Source organism: Alosa alosa, chromosome 10 (assembly GCF_017589495.1).
Source record: "Alosa alosa isolate M-15738 ecotype Scorff River chromosome 10, AALO_Geno_1.1, whole genome shotgun sequence".
Classification (NCBI taxonomy): Eukaryota; Metazoa; Chordata; class Actinopteri; order Clupeiformes; family Clupeidae; genus Alosa; species Alosa alosa.
This window is the reverse complement of record NC_063198.1, coordinates 24487873-24499467: the sequence shown is the minus strand read 5'-3', so window position 1 is coordinate 24499467 and position 11595 is coordinate 24487873. Positions and strand designations below refer to the sequence as shown.

Genomic DNA, 11595 nt, shown 5'->3' with positions numbered 1-11595 from the left:
GCTGCGTGTGGTGTGGTCCGTGACGACCCCAGGCTCAGAGGATGAAGGTGCCACTGAAACCTGCGCCTTTATTGGATGCATATTGTTGCTAGGGGCGTGGGGCCTGGTGTTAAAAAGACAACGATAGCAGGACCGTGTGTCATCGTTAGGATTTAGCATATCAACAGAAGAAGTCTTTCTATTTCTAGCAGGGTAGCCTAGTGTCAGAATCGGCAACGGTTTATATTCACCGGGAGAAGCATTGCCGCAGTGAGTGAATAATCGTATCCACGCTTCAGGACCAAACCTCGGATATCAGCCAGATGTACTTGTCTACACAAAGGTTGTGCCTAAGTTTCTGCGATGCGGATTTAGGTGACTGTACGGTAAATAATGATGTTAGGAATTCTGAATTCTTTTGACATTACTAGGTTTATATGAATGCGAGTCGTGTTAGCAACTGAGATTATGTCTGGTCACAGCTGCGCACTTGATAGTTTTATGACGAGCTGTCTGAGGGATTAATGAGCGACGTAACCACCTCTGTCAACTACAATTGTGATAGTGGCAAAGCTAGGCCATGCACGGGAATGGAGGGAAGAGACGGCATTTCTTTGGATGTTTACAAAAATGAAATGTCAAGTATAGGCCTGTCACTTGGACTAGAGGTTGGTAAAATATACCAAAATGTCATTTTAAGATGCTGGCGCAACAGTACTGCGAGGTCATATTAGCTAGCTGTGTGGAATTGTAGGCCAATTGGAAGGAGATGAACGTCGCCCGTCGTTTTTGTCGCTGATGCTGCTTTGGAATGAAAAACACAGCAGGTTAATTGATGTGAATTTGCTGACAGGATAGCCTGCAAATGAAGCCAAACTGCGTCAGCGCAAACGGACATAGCAGGTATCCTCCATTCTTCCGGCTCAGGACGAACCATGATAAAAGCAGTCATTGAGTGTCATAGATAAGTATTTAAAAATTCACATGAGATGGATTCAGGGCCAGGGTCCGGCTCGGAGCCGCCTCTAGGATGCGCATTCTCCTCTGTTCCCAACCTAGACTCTGACATGAACTCGCGCTCTGTTTACGTGAACGGTGATGATTGCAAAGTCAACATGGACCCTGGCGCAGCGCTACGAGTACAGGGGGCAAGTGATCCCAGTGCGTATCCCTTATCGGATTACCATGGACTGGTCCGCCAGAGGTTCATACGGAGGAGTTTGTGGTTCTCCGAATCAGAGGATCAAGCCTTTGATGCGTCAGAATGTGATACCAGCAGTCCGATCGTCAGCGTTCACTTACGCACCATTGTGGATAGGACTAGAGTTGCACGCGTTGGCTTTCATGAAAGCTCGAGCACCGAAAGTCAGGTTGGACAGAGAGGCAGCGCTACAGAAAGTACCAGTGCGGAGGATGATAAAGACAAGGCTCCAGCGGAGCAGAAGACGGAAACTGCATCCCCAGAACAGCTCAGAACCACTGGGAAAGCGGGAAGCGATGAAAATGAGGAGGAAGCCGAGATGAAAGCCGTCTCTACATCACCTGGCGGAAGGTTTCTCAAGTTTGACATAGAGCTGGGACGGGGTTCCTTTAAAACTGTTTACAAGGGCCTAGACACAGAAACATGGGTTGAAGTGGCGTGGTGTGAACTTCAGGTAAGTAACTCTTTTGTAATAGCCTGCTAATCATTAAAAGAACCTATTTGTACAATCATAATGTTCAGGAGTGGAAATCACAAAGTGTCTCACAATATGAAATTAGCTTGAGACGTTGCCCACCACAATGATGTGGTATTACAGTTTAGTGCTCCTGTGAGGCTCACTACATTGCCAGAAAATTATCTACAATATATCATAGTAACTGTGTAACTGAAGAACAACATTTCTAAAAAGGCAAAAGCGAAAATGATATTCAGCATCACATTGCAACTTCACCAACCTACTATGTAAAGTTATTGTAGGCTACAATTTATAACCTTGAAGCTATCTTATTAAGAAGTTTGTAAGATGTCTGAGCTGCTTTTATCCTCAATGTGGATTTGTCCAATCTATTTAAACATGTGAATCAGGCAGGAATATTTACATTACATTTACATGTATTCATTTGGCATACAACAAGAGAGTAACATCCAAATATCATACAGCAATTTCTGTGCTTAGTTTGTTGGCTTCCAGGTTTCTACTCAGACATAATTCAACTCTGATCAGTTCAAATACATCCGGAATGTGCCACTTAGGTTTGATCAATTATTTATGTGTGTGTGTGTGTGTGTGTGTGTGTGTGTGTGTGTGTGTGTGTGTGTGTGTGTGTGTGTGTGTCTGAGGCCTCCTAATGAAACAAGCATGCACCACAGTCTCTGCAGTGACAGTTCTTCAGTTACCCTTCAGAGGAGATGAGATCACATCACATGAAAGGTCTCTGAAACCCGAGTCCACCAAATTCAAGCTTAAGGAGAGTAGAACTAAAAGATGGAGCCATTGCATCAGATTTCTTTTTGTGTGCTTGATGCTGCTGATTTCCTCGCCTGACCCAATGTGTTCCCCTGAGGGTCTGGGCCACCAGGATCAGATCAGGACAGTGGTCGAACACGAGCCAATAAGACTCAGCATCCCAAACACCACTCACAGTCGCCGACCAATCAGGACGCTGCTCTTACAGATGAGATGGGGGAGCAGTGTGGCTTCTGTCCAACCGTGTCTGAGAGCTGAGGGTATTTTTACTTCAGGATGCGGAGACGAGCAGCATGGTTTGTGTCCATCAAGCTGCGATCTGTTCACTCAAAAACACAAACATCTGCCTTATGGCTCATCTGTAGTATCCATGACAATGACATGCCAGTAAAGCAGTACTAAGCTGATATTATTTGTATTTTTGTCAGGTCTATTGAAGAAGAATTCCAGTCATTTTTCACATAGATATCCGTTTCTGGAGGTCACTGAGTACTGTCTTTAAAAAATGATATCTAGCTGAGTTGCTGCTGCCAACAGCTAGAGCAACAAGGCAGCTACAGTGCCACACTCTGGGGGCATCTTTAAAATCATGGTGAAAAATCGCCTATTTTCCTTTAAGGAAGGAATCATCAACCGGACATGAGCTTTAGTACCATGCCTCCACCAGGATATTACCGGTGACATTTGCAGAGGACAGTTGCTGAGCGAAACTTTCCAAACTAGTTGTCTGGCTCCACACAGGAAGTATGCCGGTTGTTCCTATATGCAATAGCTATTACATGCTGGTTATACCAAGGAGACCCTTATTGGTCAGGGCTCTCTCACCTCAGTTGTTTTTTATGAGGAGTTTGGTTGAGCATCAGATATGACCTTATAACTGGGAAAGAATTATAGCCTCGCCCTTTTCAGGGGTTCCAGGTTAGGGCAGGGTAAAGCAGAGGAGTGAGCCATGCATCTTAGCCGAGGCAGGGTTGTTGCTGTTGCACTCTGGCTTGGTGTTGTTCCAGCATTCCCTAGAGAAATGTGCAGGGTGTGTGGCTCATGCTTAGTGTGGCTAAAGGAGGGGGAGGGGTACCAGTGCCGCTGTCCATGCAATAGTGTTTTCACAGCATGATAAATATCTACACTTTAATTTTGATAAATGTGGCAATTACATTCCCTTGTACCCATACCCGGTTAAAGTGGTATATGACTAAGATGACTAGATGTAGTTTATCATCAGTGCAGTCTGTGTTGCCATATGTTCCAGTGCTAATTGAATGTAGTCTAGGAGAGTAGAGGAAACTAAATGATATTAGGTTACAACATACATCCCGTTGAGAACACAGGGCTTACATCTGGAAATCTCACAACCTAAGAGTCTTGCTATGTGTATGTATGAAGAAAGATATTGAGGAAGTAGCTATGTTTTTAATCAAGCATGGGCATGAAGCAGGATTTGATATGGTTAATGAATATCGGTTTCTCATTTAATAATTCAGCAGGCAGAATGTGAGGTCCTTATTTCAGGATAATTTCAACCAGTTGTGACACTTGTGCAGCTGACTGAGGTGTTTTGGATACAACACAAAGAGCTGATGGTGTATTTTCTGAGTCCAGAGACCACTCCCGTTTTTGCCGATCAGAGGTTGGGTGGCCTCAACAGCATTCAGGGCTCGTAATGAGTGGCACACCTTCCAGTATGCAGGACTGGAATAGAAAAGCACTGGAGTGACCATTCAATAAGGACACTGGTCTGCATCTGTGTCTGGTCTGTGACACTAATCTGCATCTGTGTCTGGTTTGTGACACTGGTCTGGTCTGTTACTCTGGTCTGTGTCTGGTCTGTGACACTGGTCTGGTCTGTGCCTGTGGTGAATGCCGTCCAGAATAGTCATACAAGTGATCATTGTTTTTCAAGGAATGAAAATTCATCTTCATAGTGCACACTCAAATCTTGTTCAGGGAATGAATGTTGCAAATGAAAGCAACAATACAAAGAGTTTATCAAACAGCACTTGATAAAGCTTAATGCAGGACAGTACTGTCAATCAGTTTGGGCTTTTGTGATAGACATCAAGGAAATCATAGTCTAGACTTCAGATTAAAGACAGCGTGTCCACAGAGATAATCAAGAATCACTAAGCACCTCCAATAAAAATATCCAGAACCTGGACTAAAAATAAAGTATACATACTGTAGCAGAATTCAAAACAGTAGATATAAATTCTACGTAAACATCAGTAATGTCAGTTGAAAAGGCAAGGTCACAGGATTTCTGAGGCTGTAAACTGGGGGTGATCTTTAGATTCTGGGATTAGGGTGGAGGCTGCAGTTTTTTGAGTGGGGGAGGAGTGCTGGTGTCAGAACTGATGGAGCACCTGACGCCCAGGCTGCCTGTCCCTTGTCCCCAGGGAGGTCTCTGCTGGTGTGAGATCAGGGCCCTCCCCATTTGGCCCAGAGAGGAAGTGTGCCACTGAGTGGGAGAAGGGCTCCAGATGTCGAACAGATTCCTCAGTACACCTTATTTCACTCTTTCATATTCGATTTCTATCTATCACACACAGAGACAAAGGGAAACAGTTATAGTCATTGTCTCACAGTTTTAGCATTATACATTAGATATTATGAATAGATAATGTGGGGACTGGAAACGTGATTTGTTTGAGTCACGGTGTAAAATGCTTTGTGATGGGAAAATACTGTGTCATGTAATGGGAAATGATGTACTAATGTAATAATTATTTGCTTATGTACTTTACTTTGGTAAGAAGCTGAGACAGTCATTCACAGAATCAGTTTCGGTGTGCTATTTTGTCATACTGTGAATTTATTATAATTTTTTGGGGGGGTCTTATTTGAATTTCATTTGCACAGATGCCAGATGGTTTGTTTCTGTTCTGCTTCACACTGCATCCAGAGATAGAGTGGCTCCTGAGTCTGTGTACTCCTCTTGTCGTGTAAATGCGGTTGCTAACGGCTTCCTCGCCGCGCGCTCAGCTTCCACCCCCTCCTCCCTCCTGGAGCCCTACAGTACGGATCCACAGCCTCCTCGCGCCTCTGAAATGGAGGTGATGATGAAGTCAGTCTGATGACTCGGCAATACCGGTTTCTACGTAGACAAGGCCTTGCCCTTTGGTGTGTGTGTGTGTGTGTGTGTGTGTGTGTGGAGGGGGGGGGGGGTGGAGAATGGGAACTGCACAAGGCTCAACAGCCTGCTCGTGGTTTGTAATGTAACTGTGCACACCTCAGCAGTGTATTGAGAGACATGCAACAGATAGATTTATGCAGAAATCTCTGAGAACCCAACATATATAAATTGTGTGGTAAATCAGGCTTCTAAATGAGAATGTGGCTTCTTCATGATCTGCGGCAGTTGTCTGTGATGGTGGATCTGAGCTGGGTGTGAATGATTGCACTCTACATCCTCTGTGTAGGTCTGTCTGGGCGGGGTGGGGTAGGGTGGAGGGACTGCTGACGCAGCCTCCTAAATCTGCAACGAGAAGCACGCGAGAGAGAGAGAGAGAAGGAGAGAGAAAGAAAGAGAGGGAGGGAGAGAGAAAGAGAGGGAGGGAGAGACGAGCACGTGCACATACTCACAGATGCTCCCCGGGAGAGTTGGGGTTGTTTAAGGATAAGGCTGGCTCAGTTTCTTCTTGCTACTGACTGGATGCTGCTTGTCCTCATGTTACACTGGTCTCCTTTAGAATGGAAGCGTGGATAAGGATTACAGTAAAAAAGGGAAATCCTAGTCTGACAGATTACAGACGCCGATTACAGACGCCGGGGCTCTCACCCGGCTCCATCCGTCCACCCTGTCAGTATGGACGCTGTGCTGCGCTGAGCTAATGAATGCACCAGTCTCCATGGTTGCTGCTGCAGCTCCTGGCGTCCCTCAGACTTTTTTGTGTTATTTGGCTAGAGGCCTGTTCCCTGGGCACGGTGATGCTCCTCTGAAACAGTCGCAGTGGGCTGAAAAGGGAGGGAGAATTATCTGTGCAGAGGCTGCACCTCTATCACCACTATGTGGATACTGTTTTTAGAATTGATTTAGATTAAGTGTTAGTTAGTATAATTTGTATTTTTGTAATTTGTATTTTAGTATATTTTTATATATTGTATTTAAGTTTAGTTAGTATAATTTGTATTTTAGTATATTTAGCATATTCTTTATCTTCTACTGTCCTTATTGCTTAGTTGTGTTTTTATATTATATACTTTAATTACTCTTTCTGCTGTTAAAGAATGTGTTTGTGTTGTCTGTATGCTGCTGAGACCTTGAATTTCCCCTGGGGATCAATAAAGTATCTATCTATCTATCTATCTATCTATCTATCTATCTATCTATCTATCTACCTCCACCCTGTGCCAGTGAATGATTGTCAAATTGCACTGAGACAAAGGATCAGATATCTTTAAGAAAGCCTATGAGTTTGATCTTAAGATAGGTAGATGGAAGACTTTACACATCTGTAGCGTATTTTATTTTGTGTACTCGTTGTAATTATGGGTTATCTATCTATCTATCTATCTATCTATGCTGAGTGCAGACATAGCTTACACACTCTCTCTGTGTGCCGTTTATATGGGTTTGTCAGATTTGTGTCGGTGCCAGCGGCGGAGGTTATGTGAAGCGGCGTGTCTGGCCGAGCTGAGTAATGTGGCTCCTGGTCACCGTGTGCTGGGGCAGGAGTTGGGACAGACCATTGGATTTTTTGTGTGTGTGTGTGTGTGTGGTGTGTCTCTCTCTCTCTCTCTCTCTGTGTGTGTGTGTGTGTGTGTGTGTGTGTGTGTTCTGGGGCAGGAGTCGGGACAGACCATTGGATTGTGTGTGTGTGTGTGTGGTGTGTGTCTCTCTCTCTCTCTCTGTGTGTGTGTGTGTGTGTGTGTGTGTGTGTGTGTGTGTGTGTGTGTGTGTGTTCTGGGGCAGGAGTCGGGACAGACCATTGGATTGTGTGTGATTTAGTTCAGGAGAAAGCAAGATGTGGCATGTCATCCCGTGACACATGTTCCCGCAGGACATGGGTTTCTTGTCTCAAGTCTTTTTTTAGTTTGAAACATCATGCCGTTTGCTCCAGGCCGATGACGCGGCAGCGGGGTGTGGCCTTTGCTGGGGTCAGGGTAGATGTAAAAAGCTCCCTCCGTCAGCACATTGTATTTATACAACAGCAGTATGGGCACGGGGGCTAAGGTATTGATCCGAAGAAACCCAGTCACCTCCAGGAGGAGAGTGGTGACCATCTGATCACACCTCCTGAGGGGTATCAGTAGCGCCCTCTGGTATAACTTGCTAGACCAACCAGAAGAGCAGCATGTGTCTCTGTCCATTCATTTTAGATCTCACCTTAGTGGCATTTATCCCTTTTTAGGCTAGCATTGCTTGATGATCATTGAAACAGTAGGCTACATCTTTGCCAAATATATTGTCATTGTATACTTGGTCCTTAAAATGTGAAATAACTAAATACATGGAATCAACTCATTAAAACAGTTAAATGAATGAAATCAAATCACTAAGTGATTAGATTATTTGAAATAATTTATTTTCAATTTTGTCATGCTCTGTGAAATAAGTAAATGCTGCTTATGTATTAGCCAGTACCAACTCCGCTATAACTGCTACATCAGTGAGAGTAGGATGCGTCCTCCGATGGGTTTGCTAATACAGTGATAAATCCAGAGTTTAAAACAGAGTTGTCAAAAACTAAAGGGCTAACAAGCCAACAGACTTGCAATATGACAGTAAAGTTGAATCTAATCTAACTAATCTAACAAAACAAATCAAATCTAACAGACTTGCAAGACCAACAGCAAAACCGTCTTTATAATTTGACGATGTTATAAAAAAAACCCAGCTATATCCATAAAACATATCACAAAGATTGATACTAGGTCAACATAGCGCTGCTTTAATCATAACCAAGATAAGTTGTCTTAGATTTGTTTGACAAAGTTATATCTGTGCAGGAAAAACAAAGGCAGCTGACCCAGTGTGCTTTCATCTGCCATATTTCAAGTTATAGAAATAAAAGGACTTGACAAGTTACAAATTATAAAGATTATATATGTTTTTAAAAAGTTTATTTAAAAAAAAAAACATAGCATTATGATAGAGGTTCCTCTCAGCCTTTGCCAGTGATAGTCTTCATACCTGCTGTATGTTGTTTACTCTGTAAAGCGACCTTGGGTGCTTTGAAAGGCGCTATGTAACAAATAAAATGTATTATTATTATTATTATTATTATTATTATTTATTATTATGTGCAGCTATGGGTTCTGCAAGTCTGCAGCATATTGTGTCCATAGCATCCACTGACTGTGCCTTTGACATCTGCTGTGACTTTACTTGGACATTCTGTCTGAAAACACTTATGTTGCATACACAAACCAACAGCATAGCTGTCTTGAGTCCCCTATATTACCCTTGATGAAAATATTATGAGTGACATGTAGATCCCCCTCACAGCTATGAGCAGAATGTCTGGTGTGTTGATGGTGGCTTTTACCAAAGTTTCGGTAGCTGCGGTGACAAATGTGTGCACTAATGACATAGTTTTTCACAGTGTGTTTGATTATGGCTTTTTTTTATTGTGTTGACTAATCAACTGTTTTGTTTAGTATATCAAGATGGCTTAGACCCGTAATGCATCCAGTAAAAAGGCTATGTGCTTGACTATCACAACTGATCTTTGTTCACATCCCAAATTTAGTTGGAGCACACCTGCTTCTTGTTTAGTCTATTTCTAGAATATTTGCCAGTTCCAGTAGATGGAGGTGATAAATGCTTCCATTTGCATTCCGTGTGTTAACACTGAACCAACTACTTTCTTTGACAGCTTCCTCTGTCTCGTCCAAATCACACTGAAACTAGATTAGGGGAGAAGAAAGCATTAAAGCAATTTAAAATTCTTATTAAATTTAAGGTTTCGGGACTGAATGGAATTACCCTGGAAATCCAGAGTTCTCGCGAGAGCAAATGGAATTATCTCTGCGAGACACTCTGGCAAAGAGCAATGATGCACGTTACTTTTTCCCCTTGCATTCCGGGGAACCAGCTAAACTGATGAAGACAGCGCTGCAACGTTGGAGGACAGCACACATTGGTCGTAGTGTTATCCGATTGCGTCGAAGTCCGAAATCATTCAGAGTAAACATGGTCTAGTGTTATCCAATTGCGTGCAGTGAGATTTTTAAATGCAGGCTTGTTGCCGCCCCTCGAGTTGGGCCATTACATTGCTCTTTGCCAGACCCTTAATCTTTCTAGATTATCAGGGCCTGGATTTTCCAGGCTAGAAAGGAATTGCATACATTGTGAAATGAACGAATGAACAAATTGCACTGACCCTAGACTACTTGGGGTTGGAAGTTCTCGAGGACCTCAATAATGACATTCTGGGAAACTGGGTAATATTCAGAGCAATAGATCCCCTGTTGATATGAAATCATGATCAGTCACATATCAGGAGTCTTACTGTTTGCGTGTGTGTATTCAGTGCATTTTGGCATCTCCTTTAGGATCGCAAGCTGTCCAAAGCAGAGAGACAAAGATTCAAAGAGGAAGCGGAGATGCTCAAGGGACTGCAGCACCCCAACATTGTGCGATTCTATGACTTTTGGGAGTGTCCTGTTAAAGGGAAAAAGTGCATTGTCCTTGTGACAGAGCTCATGACCTCAGGAACACTAAAGACGTGAGTGTCAACATTCTTATGAGCGTTTCTATATTTTTTGCATTTATCGGCAGTTCCAGATTATTTAATAAAAGAGCAATGGAACATTAAGAAACTCTGCAAGTTTGACTACATAAGAAACACATGATACAATAAAATGCATGAAAAGGGAAACTGCACGGTTTATGCAAGAATGGTGTCAAATTCATGTCTTTGATGTTTTGAAGGTGGCTGATGCTGTTTGAAGTGTTGTTCTGCTGTTTTCTGTAGCTATCTGAAGCGGTTCAAGGTGATGAAGCCCAAAGTGCTGAGGAGCTGGTGCAGGCAGATCCTCAAGGGCCTCCACTTCCTCCACACAAGGGGCCCTCCCATCATCCACAGGGACCTCAAGTGTGACAACATCTTCATCACCGGGCCCACTGGCTCGGTGAAGATCGGGGATCTTGGTCTGGCCACGCTCAAGAGAGCTTCGTTTGCCAAGAGTGTCATTGGTGAGGAAGACTGTTCTCTCCTGCACAGACTCACAGTAATTTTTTGCCAATACATTGCATGAAATGGTGATTTCCTTGGTGGGAGAAATCATTAATAGTAAACATGTCAAAATGAGACTCTCAGATAGTTGTTCTATGCTTGAGTTTGTGATTTATGTTTTATGTCACTTTGAAGTAAATATGCCTATTATGGACCCTTTCAACAATAAAAACAAAAACAATGCTTGAACGTTCTATTTGGTTCCCAATCTACTTCCTCTGCATTAAGATAACATATGGAATGTTAAAAAGGAAGTCTTGTGGGGCCAACTATGATGCTGATAATGGAACTCTCTTGAAAGGGTCTATAAATGGATAGTCACAATATTGTGCAGAAATAGCAGATTAAAATGGTGAAATAACAGCAGGGTTTCCCGCAGGAAATGTGTTAGTCAAGGTGATAGGTCGTAGCTCCCGGGGAGGGGGTCTGGTATCGGTTGCCATCCGAGCGGGGGGGGGGGGGGGGTTCTTGTATCGGTTGCCGTCGGTGGGGGGGTGTGGGTGTTGGCGTCTTGTTTGTGCGATACACTACAGACTATACAGATTCTGTATATTTAACAATTATTTATTAAACACTACATTATAAATAAATAACCAGCTTCTCAAAATAACAGTTAACAAAGAACAAAATAACAACACCAAACAAACTATACAACAGTATACAAATATTTCAAAATATTTGTGTAATTTGTGCAATTTTAACAAAGACTATTACAAACTATAGAACAAGTGCAAAAGAAAGTGCAAAACAACAAAATGTGCAAATGTGATCAGTCACTACTTATGGCAGAGCTGACAACTAGCATTGTTACAAGCCATCCTCCTTGGCTTTAAAAAGATCATTTCAAGGGCCCTTTGGTAATTGCACTGTTTTACTATTGGACCATTAATGCTTATCTTCATGCAGGCTGTCAGACTGTTGACCTGCAGCCTGTTCCACAAGTCTGTCCTGATCTATACACAGAGAGTGAATGAAGTTTAGATCATTTT

At 42.9% G+C, this 11595-nt stretch overlaps 1 protein-coding gene across 11 annotated transcripts in view; it reads left to right on the top strand.

The window, feature by feature from the left end:
• The window catches only part of wnk2 (WNK lysine deficient protein kinase 2), a 39680-nt gene continuing 28085 nt past the window's right edge, over positions 1–11595 (top strand). For all 11 annotated transcript variants that reach the window (XR_007194805.1, XM_048254624.1, XM_048254629.1 and 8 more), the window contains exons 1-3: positions 1–1634; positions 9924–10096; positions 10346–10566. Coding sequence is in view for 10 of the 11 variants with exons in the window: in XM_048254624.1 (XP_048110581.1) it covers positions 969–1634; positions 9924–10096; positions 10346–10566 (1060 nt within the window). In the remaining variant the exon portion in view is untranslated. The remainder of the gene's footprint in view (positions 1635–9923; positions 10097–10345; positions 10567–11595) is intronic.